This window comes from Bufo gargarizans, chromosome 4, assembly GCF_014858855.1.
Source record: "Bufo gargarizans isolate SCDJY-AF-19 chromosome 4, ASM1485885v1, whole genome shotgun sequence".
In the NCBI taxonomy this organism is placed as follows: domain Eukaryota; kingdom Metazoa; phylum Chordata; class Amphibia; order Anura; family Bufonidae; genus Bufo; species Bufo gargarizans.
In genome coordinates, this window is record NC_058083.1 from 67,863,843 (window position 1) to 67,876,975 (window position 13,133).

The following is a 13,133-nucleotide window of genomic DNA, read 5'->3' on the forward strand; positions in this document are numbered from 1 at the left end:
CTGCTGCGGCCCTCCCTTCACCTCCTAAGCCCCATACTCCATAGAAAACTGGAGGAGGAGGACAGAAGATGGTACCTGTTGATGGCCACCAAAGAGGGCCTGCTTTTGGGGCAGTATATTGTGCTACACTGTGTTACTTGGTTCTGCTGGGGTGGTATTTTGCACTATGGTATTGTTGACCCGGCCTACTTGTGTTGCCCAACCTTCTGTTAATTTGGACCTGCCTACAACATGGGCCATCTTTTAGTTTTTTCCAGGGCCACTTTAAGTTCCCAGTCCGCCCCTGTCTGTCGGGCCTCCCAAACCTGTTCACCGTGTGCCCTCACATAACCACTGCTCCCAGCACCTCCTAACAGCTAGGTCTAGATAGCATTCATCCAAACACCCCTCCTGCTTCTCTCAGTCCGGGGATGCGCCCCCTCCCAAAGTCTGTCAGATGGGAAAAATGTCTGGGTTCATAATTTTTTCTTTTCTTTTGAATGAATGTATAATCGAACTTGATGGATTATGTATGTAACTATACAGTATCATGTCTCTGTGGTCAGACTGATGTAAGTGGTCAGTCCATGCGCTGCAGAATAATGAGTAACCAGCGGATATTATTGTGTAAACCAGTCTGGTGTGTGTTTTATTGCTAGATCTAGTGAACACCGGACTTTACAGGGGAATTTAAACAGTACACACTACACACATTCTTTGTATACTGAACGTGTTAAGGTGTATATAGTATACACTGCTTCTATCAGGGATTTCGATGGGGGAAGGGGACAACAGAAGTTCTTGTAGTGACATAGAGGCATACATAGAAGAGAGAGGTGACAGAATACAGTAGTAGTGGTAATTTGCAATCTGGGAGTCCCCCACTCTACCATCAAAGAAGTACAGTGTCAAGATGTATTCCCACCTTGATGTGTTATGGCACAACATTATGATGGGTGGGGGTCCGACCTTGTTTTAACATGAACTCAAAGATTAGAGAATAAATAGGCTTACCCAGGCTGTGATCAAATATTTACTAATTGTGATTGAGTATCTAGGTAAAATACTCTTACAACACAGACCTCTAGAAGCCCCACCAAGCACAAAAACCAGATGCCTACTCTTAAATCTTAAATCACATAAAAATGATATTCATTCAGCATGTGTATTCTGGGAGGGCACTGATGGGGGTATTATTAATTCTGGGGGGCACTGATGGAGGCATTACTATTACTGGGGGCACTAACGGGGGCATTATTAATTCTGGGGGACACTAATGGAGGCATTACTATTACTGGGGGCACTAATTGGGGCATTATTAACTCTGGGTGGCACTAATGGAGGCATTACTATTACTGGGGGCACTGATGGGGGTATTATTAATTCTGGGGGGCACTGATGGAGGCATTACTATTACTGGGGGCACTAACGGGGGCATTATTAATTCTGGGGGACACTAATGGAGGCATTACTATTACTGGGGGCACTAATTGGGGCATTATTAACTCTGGGTGGCACTAATGGAGGCATTACTATTACTGGGGGCACTAATGGGGGTAATATTAGTTCTGGGTGGCACTAATGGAGGCATTACTATTACTGGGGGCACTAATTGGGGCATTATTAACTCTGGGTGGCACTAATGGAGACATTACTATTACTGGGGGCACTAATGGGGGTATTATTAGTTCTGGGTGGCACTAATGGAGGCATTACTATTACTGGGGGCACTAACGGGGGCATTATTAATTCTGGAGGACACTAATGGAGGCATTACTATTACTGGGGGCACTAATTGGGGCATTATTAACTCTGGGTGGCACTAATAGAGGCATTACTATTACTGGGGGCACTAATGGGGGTATTATTAGTTATGGGTGGCACTAATGGAGGCATTACTATTACTGGGGGCACTAACGGGGGCATTATTAATTCTGGGGGACACTAATGGAGGCATTACTATTACTGGGGGCACTAATTGGGGCATTATTAACTCTGGGTGGCACTAATGGAGGCATTACTATTACTGGGGGCACTAATGGGGGTATTATTAGTTCTGGGTGGCACTAATGGAGGCATTACTATTACTGGGGGCACTAACGGGGGCATTATTAATTCTGGAGGACACTAATGGAGGCATTACTATTACTGGGGGCACTAATTGGGGCATTATTAACTCTGGGTGGCACTAATAGAGGCATTACTATTACTGGGGGCACTAATGGGGGTATTATTAGTTCTGGGTGGCACTAATGGAGGCATTACTATTACTGGGGGCACTAACGGGGGCATTATTAATTCTGGGGGACACTAATGGAGGCATTACTATTACTGGGGGCACTAATTGGGGCATTATTAACTCTGGGTGGCACTAATGGAGGCATTACTATTACTGGGGGCACTAATGGGGGTATTATTAGTTCTGGGTGGCACTAATGGAGGCATTACTATTACTGGGGGAACTAATTGGGGCATTATTAACTCTGGGTGGCACTAATGGAGGCATTACTATTACTGGGGGCACTAATTGGGGCATTATTCATTCTGGGGGGGGGGCGCTAATGGGGCATTATTAATTCTGGGGGACACTAATGGAGGCATTACTATTACCGAGGGCACTAATGGGACCATTATCAATTCTGGGGGGCACTAGTGGAGGCATTACTATTACCGAGGGCACTAATGGGAGCATTATCAATTCTGGGGGGCACTAGTGGAGGCATTACTATTACTGGGGGCACTAATTGGGGCATTATTAATTCGGGGGGGGGGGGGGGCACTAATGGGGCATTACTATTACCGAGGGCACTAATGGGACCATTATCAATTCTGGGGGGGCACTAGTGGAGGCATTAATATTACTGAGGGACACAAATGGAGGCATTAGTATTACTGGGGGGCACTAATGGGGACATTTAATACTTGGAGCCACATGTATTAAACCTGCTCAAGTTGGCCAGTATTTTTTGTTGGGAAAGGTGGCAACCCTAGTGCTGCACCATGATGTCCAAGCACCCATTGAGGGGGATAACACCCCTTCATGAAGGGTCTCCAGTAAAGGGCGTGGTCAGCCATCGACGTTGACATGTATGACATAAACATTAGTGACACGTATGAGCTTTCAGACATCTTATACTTAGTTTTAGCTGGCGCTGTGGGCCTCTCGCTCTGCTATTGTCAGACTCTTAGGCACAAACAAATTTTTGCTAAATTTGACCCTTTTCCCAGGATTGTAAAATCATTGGTGGCATTATCCCAATGTGCCAGGTGTAAAATTTGCATCCCGTTTAATTTACAGTTAAGCTGATGACATATAATCCTCAGTGGAGCAAGAGCTGTAAAGAATTTACAAAAGCGTTATAAAAAAAAATCATGCCAGTCACAATATGGCGCTCTAACGCCTGCCAAGCGCGGCTGCTTACGCTTTACGTCATCACGACAATCACAACATGGCGCTCCTCAGACTACTAACACTTCCGCCAACCTGCAATTGTCCCTCGTGACGTCATTGGTAAGCGCGGACATCCACAAGATGGCGCCGCCAACCAATCCCTGGCTCTCCTTCCTGCTTCCTCTCCATGTGGCCTTGTGAGTATCCGGCTCCTCAGCAGGCAGCCCCTTTACCCGGTGATGTGGTGTCGGTAGTCCCCGTCCGCTACAGCCATGCAGGTGTCCAATGTGAACGACGTGAAGATCTATAACCTGAGCTGCGGGAAGTCCCTGCCCGAGGTGAGCGCCGCCCTGTAACCTAATAACGTTATAATAATCCACACTCCATGCAGATGGTTTCCCTTGGGTTAGTGTGCCCCTTGGAGTGCCAGCCCCTTTCCAGAGTCCTCATAAAGGGATATTCCATAATTGCCTTATAAGTGTGGGTTCCACCTGTGGGACTGTCATCTATTAGGAAAATGGAGTTCTGCAACCCATGTGCAACATTGAGAGCAAATGAAAGGGCACTTTTTTTTTCTTTTTGGGGGTCTACAGGACAGACTCAAAGAGCCAAATAAGCAGATTGGCTGTGCCATACGTGCCCAGCATGAGAATGCCCCTTTAATGGGACACATTGGTGTGTGATTGTATGGTGCATATGGATAGATGCATTTTCCTGTGCAGCATTTAATTTATGGCATGGCAGCATAGTCTGGTGGCACCAGCAGCAGGCCCCCTTCCTTTGTTCACCCCAATGAAATAGGCATAACTGGTAAGCATGCTCAGGTTTTATTAAGGAAATAAAACGTACAAATCCTCCTCCAACCCACCACCAGTCTGGCCTTTGAGTGCAGCACAGTGTACTGGCCAATACACACTTACACAGAGAGTACTATCAATCACTGATAACACCTCCTCTGTGTACAGCTATCAGTGACTGACACCTATCTCTGTATACACACTTACACAGAGAATGCTATCAATCACTGATAACACCTCCCCCATGTACAGCTATCAGTGACTGACAGCTATCTATGTATACACCCTTACACAGAGAGTACTATCAATGACTGATAACACCTCCCCATGTACAGCTATCAGTGACTGACAGCTGTGTCTGTATACACACTTACACAGAGAGTACTATCAATGACTGATAACACCTCCCCATGTACAGCTATCAGTGACTGACAGCTGTGTCTGTATACACACTTACACAGAGAGTGCTATCATTTACCGATAACACTTCCCCTGTGTACAACTATCAGTGACTGACAGCTATCTCTGTATACACACTTACACAGAGAATGCTTTCAATCCCTAATAACACCTCCCTGTGTACAGCTATCGGTGACTGATAGCTATCTCTGTATACACACTTACACAGAATACTATCAATCACTGATCAGATGGCCCCCATGTACAGCTATCAGTGACTGACAGCTATCTCTGTATACACACTTACACAGAGAATACTATCACTGATAACCCCTCCCTGTGTACAGCTATCAGTGACTGACGCCTATCTCTGTATACAGGCTTACACAGAGAATAGTATCACTGATAACCCCTCCCTGTGTACAGCTATTAGTGACTGATGCCTATCTCTGTATACACACTTACACAGAGAATACTATCACTGATAACCCCTCCCTGTGTACAGCTATTAGTGACTGATGCATATCTCTGTATACACACTTACACAGAGAATACTATCAATTAAGTATGTTCAGCTCTTGAGCCCGCTCTGTACACAAACTGCTTCCATGTGAGGTGCAGATGTCTCACATGTCACTTCAATGTAATTTTTGGGATAATTTGTTTGACCTCCCTAGCGGTAATCCCGAGTGTGACTCGGCGTTAACTTGCACTGCAAGAAGCTGTGACCCCGAGCAACACTTGGGATTAGCATGGGTTAATTAGAACACACAGTGTGCTGTCCGTATGAGCATTTCTGGAGCTCAGCGCAAACTTCCGGCCGCAGCTCCGGAAGAATGTACCGCTTCAGGTACAAAAATAATACACAAATGAAACCGCCAGGGAGGTTAAACCCTTGTAGGGATAAGTGAAATACTACGTCCTCCTCAGTTTCTGAATTCACCTTCCTCTATTCCAGTGGCTTTCTGACCGTAAGAAGAGGGCTCTGCAGAAGAAGGATGTTGGTATGTATAACAAGTGTAATATATGTGGCTTCGTTGGGATGTGGACTACAACCCCCAGGCGGTTTTAAGGGCATAGTGTTTGCCGGTGACTGCTTCCTACCATATGAACGATGTGATGTGACACACGGGGACTATGGATATAGGAATCTGACATGGTTCGTTCTCTTAGATGTTCGGCGGAGGATCGAGCTCATCCAGGACTTTGACATGCCCACGGTATGCACCAACATCCGGGTCTCCAGAGACGGCCAGTACATTATGGCAACTGGTGAGTGTGGGAAGGGTCAGTGCTGGGCGCCTGGGTAAAACGGATTGTGTGGGGGAGAGAATGGCGCCACCACCCCCATCGTGTGCAGGCCTGCACTGGATAGAGGGACATAGCAAGGATTTAGATCAGGTACGACATTGCTGATCGACCGTGTTGAGTTTTTAAAAACAGATTTCATTTTCATGTCTTTTCCTGTAAAGGGCGACTTTACCTTCCATAGAAAGAATTGACCTAAAACTTTATGCAAAAACACTCCCGTTCATTACCACAGAATAATGGGATTGTTGCATGTGACCCATTAGGGCAGGGATCGGCAACGTTCGACGCACTCCAGCTGCTGTGAAACTACAACTCCCAGCATGCACACTTGGCTGTTCTTGTAACTCCCATAGAAGTGAAAGGAGGATTCTGGGAGTAGTAGTAGTAGTTGTTTCAGAACAGCTGGAGTAGCGGAGGTTGCCGATCCCTGCATTAGGGCATTTGGATATCAAGCATAACCATGTCTTGCACGGTCGCCCCTCCATGTGTAGTACTGAATTTCTAAGCAGGATGAAAAAGTGCTACGTACCGCAAAGTGATAGCGTTGGAAGCAAGAGCTTGCCCTGCAAATGTGAGCTCCAGCACTGTTGGTAGCAAAGTCAAAAAGCTACAGGTGTCAGAATATGGCGACTCAAAGCAATTTTTTGGTAGTTTTTTTTTTTTTTTATATGTAATAGTAAATAACAAATGCTATAAAAACTTCACTTTTCTGTAATTGTTCTGATCCCCAGAATAAGTTATAGGGGGAGATTTATCAAACTGGTGTAAAGTAGAACTGGCTTAGTTACCCATAGCAACCAATCAGATTCCACCTTTCATTTTGCACATCCTCCTTTTTGTTCAAAACTTCGGATTAATACTGTGCAGAGATTCGTCTCCGTACAGTATTAGACTGTATGGGCTCCGATGAGCCGAAGTAAGGTATTCGCAAAGTCGCACGAGACTTCGTTGAATAACTTCGGTAGTTGATTTTTAAAGTGGAAAACCACCTTAAAACTTGGAACTGAACTCTGCTTTGGTTCTGAGGTACCAGTCGTACGAAGGCAGAGTTCAGTTTCAAGTTTTAAAGCGGATTTGCACTTTAAAAATCAGCTACTGAAGTTATTCAACGAAGTCACGCTCGTCTTCGTGAATAACGGACTTCACATCATCATTCTAATACTAATCTCCATACAGTATTAGGCTGCTTTCACACGGGCGAGTATTCCGCGCGGATGCGATGCGAGAGGTGAACGCATTGCACCCGCACTGAATACCGACCCATTCATTTCTATGGGGCTGTTCACATGAGCAGTGATTTTCACGCATCACTTATGCGTTGCGTGAAAATCGCAGCATGCTCCTCTTTGTGCGTTGCGGTGCGATAATCCACGCAACGCAGGCCCCATAGAAGTGAATGGGGTTGCGTGAAAATCGCAAGCATCCGCAAGCAAGTGCGGATGCGGTGCGATTTTCACGCACGGTTGCTAGGAGACGATCGGGATGGAGACCCGATCATTATTATTTTCCCTTATAACATGGTTATAAGGGAAAATAATAGCATTCTGAATACAGAATGCTTAGTAAACTAGCCTGGAGGGGTTAAAAAAAAAATAAAAAAAAATTTAACTCACCTTCGTCCACTTGATCGCGGCCCGGCATCTCCTTCTGTCTCCTTTGTTAAATAGGACCTGTGGTGAGCATTAATTACAGGAACAGGACCTTTGATGATGTCACTCCGGTTATCACATGGTACGTCACATGATCTTTTACCATGGTGACGTACCATGTGATGACCAGAGTGATGTCATCAGAGGTCCTGTTCCTGTAATTAATGCTCACCACAGGTCCTATTCAACAAAGGAGACAGAAGGAGATGCCGGGCCGCGATCAAGTGGACGAAGGTGAGTTAAATAATTTTTTTTTTTTTTTTTTTTTTTTTTTTTTTTAACCCCTCCAGGCTAGTTTACTATGCATTCTGTATTCAGAATGCTATTTTCCCTTATAACCATGTTATAAGGGGAAATAATACAATCTACAGAACACCGATCCCAAGGCCGAACTTCTGTGAAGAAGTTCGGCTTTGGGTACCAAACATGCGCAATTTTTTTCACGCGAGTGCCAAACGCATTACAATGTTTTGCACTCGCGCAGAAAAATCCGCGGGTGTTCACGTAACGCACATTTTCCCGCAACGCCCGTGTGAAAGGGGCCTAAGTGTTTTGCGGATCCGCCAAACACTGATACTGGCCGTGTGTGTTCCGCATTTTGCGGATAGGACATGGCCAGCGCTATATAGAGAATGTCTATTCTGTCAGTTGCAGACAAGAATAGGACGTGCTCTATATTTTTTGCAGGGGCCGTGGAACGGAACAAGGGATGCGGACAGCACATGGTGCGTTGTCCGCATCTTTTGCGGCCCCATTAAAACGAACGGGTTCGCACTTGTTCCGAAAAACTGCGGAATGGATCAATTTATATGGTCGTGTGAATGTACCCTTAGGGCTCTATCAGATGGACGTATTATTTTTATTTATTTTTTTTTTCGCACCTGTTCCGCATTTTTGCGGAACGGGTGCGGACACGTTCATTTCAATGAGACCGCAAAAGATGCGGGCAGCACAGCATGTGCTGTCTGCATTCGTTGTTCCGTTCTGCGGCCCCGCAAAAAAAAAATACGAGAGTCGTGGCCATGTGCGGTCCGCAAAACACATACGGCCGTCTGAATGAGCCCTTAATCCGAAGTTTTGAACAAAACTACTTCGGATGTAGCACCCGAAGTTCGCTTCACTCATCACTAGTTATAATGAACAGTGCTATTATAACATACAAGCCATCATATGGCTATGTCAGCGGAATAATAGTTATGGACCCTGGAAAGCAGGCAAAGAAAAACAAGAATGTTACCGCCAAAGTTGGCTTGGTCCTGAATGAGTTAAGGGGGTTTTAGGGGAATTAAATATTGGTGACCTTGTCCTTCATCGGTGTCAGATTGGTGGTGGTCTGACTCCGGGCCACTGTGAGTGTAGCAGGCCTTTTCACAGCATACAGAGCACAGCGCCATACATTGTATTTTGGTATTGCAGTTCAGCCCCTTTCACACTGGCGTTTTGGCTTTCCGTTTGTGAGATCCGTGCATTCTCAATGGAAGTGGATCCGCTCAGAATGCGTCAGTTTGCCTCCGATCAGTCTCCATTCCGCTCTGGAAGCAGACACCAAAACGCTGCTTGCAGCGTTTTGGTGTCCGTCTGACGAAACTGAGCCAAACGGATCCGTCCTGACACACAATGTAAGTCAATGGGGACCCGTTTTCTCTGACACAATCTGGCACAATAGAAAACGGATCCGTCTCCCATTGACTTTCAATGGTGTTGAAGACGGATGCGTCTTGGCTATGTTACAGATAATACAAACGGATCCGTTCATGACGGATGCATGCGGTGGTGTTATTGTAACGGATCCGTTTTTGCAAATCCATGACTGATCCGCCCAAAACGCGAGTGTGAAAGTAGCCTTATGAGCTGCAAATAGGCCATGTGACCAATGGAGGTGACGTCACAGGCCTGGAAGAGGCCGCAATCAATGCTTTGCTGATCGCCAAAACTCCTTCAGTACCAATTTTTGCTAATCTGACCAGTGTCACTTTGTGTGAATAGCTTTAAAACACTTTTACTTATCCAGGCCATTCTGAGATTGTTTTCTCGTCACATATTGTACTTCATGACACTGGTAAATTTGAGTCAAAATATTTCATTATTTTTTATTTTTTTTAAATACCAAAAATTTGGAAAAATTCTAAATTTCAATTTCTCTGCTTTTAAAACAGATAGTGATACCTCCTAAAATAGTTACTTTACATTCCCCATATGTCTACTTCATGTTTTTTTTGGGGACGTTAGAAGGTTTAGAAGCAAATCTTGACATTTTTCAGAAAATTTCCAAAACCCACTTTTTAAAGGGGTTCTGCATTTATTTATTTATTTTTTAAACTGATCTATCCTTTGGATAGATCATCTGTGCAGGAAAAAAAAAATAGAAAGTGGAACCTCTGTATCGGTGCTGTCAGCAGGAGTCAGATACCAGGTGAGTCTTGGTACAAATAGTTAATAATTTTTTTTTTTTTCAGACGACTGGTTTCAAGGGCGGAATGCCCCCTTCATCAGGACGATAATTATTGTCCACTTCCACTTTTTCTTTTTTTCCAGCACGGATGATCTATCCAGAGGATAGATCATCAGTTTAAAAAAACTGCAGAAACCCTTTAAAAAGTGCATTTTGGAAATTTTCTGAAAAATTTCAAGAGCGCTGTAGCTGTACGGCGCTGATATCCGGGTCTGAAATCCCAGCGCCCTACAGCTACAGCGGATATCAGCACCGTACATGTATGGCACTGGTATCCTACGGGTTAAAGGATTTCTCTCATGAAAAATGTAAACAATGAATCGGACACCATATAGTACATGATAATACCTTTCTAACAAAGCTAGAAGCGGCCGATCCAGAGATCTCCCCATTCACTGATACAATTGTCCCTCTAGATTTATATCAAGGGGCATCTCAGGGTTGTGTCCTTTCTGCTGCTGCTGGTGGCAGTTGAAGGTTGGAACTGAGCATGTGCTTCCATCTCAGCGAGGTGGACAGAGAAATAACACTGCAGATGGCGATATACAGATATATTTTATTGAATAACTCGCTGGTATAGAAAATGTTTAATAAATGCAGTTGCAAAAGTATTCAGATCCAGGTGCCTATTTGAAAATTATATTTTTGTGGGACAACCCCTTTAACTATTTATTGAAAAGAATGGTGATAGGTCTTCTTTCAGACTGAGGCAGCCATGTTTTGGGAGGCTTTTTTACATCCAGACTGCCCGAACCCCTGAGGACGCCAAGTGTTTGGCGAAACATGGCGGGGGGGGGGGGGGGGCAGGCAGAGTGTGACAGCGTGTGTCTGTGGCCAGCGACTAGTGACTATCATGCAGATTACTTCAGACAGGGAGGCCCGCTAAGAGTGTGTGCCCCATAGTCTGCCAGCTCAAGCGCACTGTGAGAACCAGTGTCGGCACAATTCAACGGTATTAACCATATAAAGGAGGGGAGCCAGTTAGGTAGGAAACAAATGAGAGCCTCTCTAGCCCAGGGATGGCCAACCTGAGGCTCTCCAGCTCCAACAACTCCCAGCATGCCCAGACTGTCTACAGGTATCAGCCTACAGCAAAGCATGGTGGGAGTTGTAGTTTTACAACAGCTGGAGAGCCACAGGTTGGCCAGCCCTGCAGTCTAGCCAGCCTTGTAGTGTTACTAGTCATCACAACTGAAGCAACAAGTTCAGACACAGCTGAGGATTTTAACCGTTAGTCTTGAGTAGCAACATTTTATTAAAGAAAATAAACGTTCTGTTTTATACAGGTCAATATCCACACGTGTAAATCAAGAGCCAATTATTGGTCCATGTGACCATTTGTAAAGATGCTTTCTACATCCATGGCTCACTCTACTAACAGCTGTTCCCAGTTTATTAGGTCTGTGGATAACTTGGTGATGGTGGCATACCTGACTTCTCTGCTCGTCTCTTTCAGGAACCTACAAGCCCCGGGTCCGCTGTTATGACACTTACCAGCTGTCTCTGAAGTTTGAGAGGTGTTTGGATTCTGATGGTAATCCTCATTTTTGTCTCTTTTTGGAAAACCCATTTCTCGCCCAATTCCTTGGGGGACACAGGAACTCTTGGGTATAGCTTATCTCCATAGGAGGCGTGACACTAAGTAAAAGACTGTTAAGCCCCTCCTCCAGCAGCTATACCCTCAGCCTGGAGAGAGAGACTTCCAGTTTTTTGCTTAGTGTCAAGGAGGCAAGACACTCTCTGCACTGCAGAGTTGTCTTGTGAAGATTTATAGTTTTTAATTTTTTTGATTTTACTTTTTTTTTCACTTGGATTTTTCCACAGGGACAACAGAGTCGCAGTAGACTTCTCTGTTTTCCCGGGGTTGAGCTGCACCAGGGCCGGTTATCCGCCCTGCTGCCTCCCCCACAGAAGAAAAGGAGGACCAGGGCAGCTCATGCTCCCCTGTATCCCGCCAGCACTGGGTCGCCCACCTGCAAGCCCCTCTCCAGCTACTGTCACTCTGTGCCAGTGGCTGAAGGGGCGTCCCAGCTGGATGGACTAGAGGGTGAAGACGTCGCAGGTGAGGTGGCTAGTGCAGCCATTCCGCTCCCCCCCCTCCCTCCCTCCCTCCCTCCCCTCTCCGGAGGGTTCGGTGCTCCTCTCTGACTCCCCTTTACTGATGGCCTCGTTGCAGGCGCGATTCGGCGGCCGGGCGCCCTGTTTTGTACAGTCTGGGAGCGGCGCGGCGGCGATGACTCATGGGGGAGACTTGTTTGAGGGCGGCCGGGTATGCGACCGCTGTGCCGTTGCATGGCAGGACGCCGACACCCGGTCCTCCTCTTTGGGCTCCTACCTTGCTTCCGCTGCGGCGGGGGCCATTGGGGAGTCCTGTGATGGTGGAGCGCGGGATTTGAATCGCGCGCGCGCGCGCGATAATGTTTTCGGTGGGGGGCGGAGTTTCGGACCGGCCCAGCGCTGGCTTGGTCTTCATTCAGAGGCCGGACGCCTTTCTTCCCGCGCCTCTTTAGTCCCGCCCACTCTCGTGCCTGCGTGCTTCTGGGAGCTCACTGCAGGACGGACCATTGCTCTGATTGCACACCGCCGTTCTTCTGCTGCTGCCGCTGCCGTTCAGCTTCCTTCTGTGACCTGGTAGGACTGTTGACCCTTCCTCACTGTAGCCTCCTGGCCTGGACTCGGTTTTTTTTTCTTTGCTCCTACCAACATGTCTGACCCCTTAGTGCCGGTGGGACCTTGGTATCATACCTGCACCGCATGTAAGGCGCCCTTTCCTCAAGGGCAGTCTGACCCGCATTGCTCGCTTTGCAAAGACCCATCGCAGGGTCCGCCATCTGTTGTGTCACCCCCTGGCCTCTTGGATCCCCCTGACTGGGCTAGATCCCTCTCCCAGGCTGTGGTTAGTCTCACTAGCGTTGTGGGCCGACTTGCAGATGTGTTGCCCTTGTCGCAGCCGGATGATTCCCCTGCTGGGCCCTCCGGGTCCGCTGTCCTGGCCGACCCGTCTGAGTCTCTCTCTGCAGGCGATTCCTCTAGAGCCCGCCAATCCCAGAAGCGGCCTAGGGCGGATCACCGGTCATCCTCGGATGCTTCGGTATCCCCCCCAAGGGTGCGTTCTCAGTCGGGCCCTTCCTCCTTGCAGGATTTGCCCTCTGAAG

At 46.8% G+C, this 13,133-nt stretch overlaps 1 protein-coding gene across 1 annotated transcript in view; it reads left to right on the top strand.

Annotated features, from left to right (window-relative positions):
• Positions 1–3,504: 3,504 nt before the first annotated feature.
• NOL10 (nucleolar protein 10) overlaps positions 3,505–13,133 on the top strand; it is a 108,534-nt gene continuing 98,905 nt past the window's right edge. The window contains exons 1-4 of the mRNA XM_044288801.1: positions 3,505–3,708; positions 5,525–5,570; positions 5,740–5,838; positions 11,435–11,512. Of these exons, the coding sequence (XP_044144736.1) occupies positions 3,643–3,708; positions 5,525–5,570; positions 5,740–5,838; positions 11,435–11,512 (289 nt within the window). The 5' untranslated portion in view covers positions 3,505–3,642. The remainder of the gene's footprint in view (positions 3,709–5,524; positions 5,571–5,739; positions 5,839–11,434; positions 11,513–13,133) is intronic.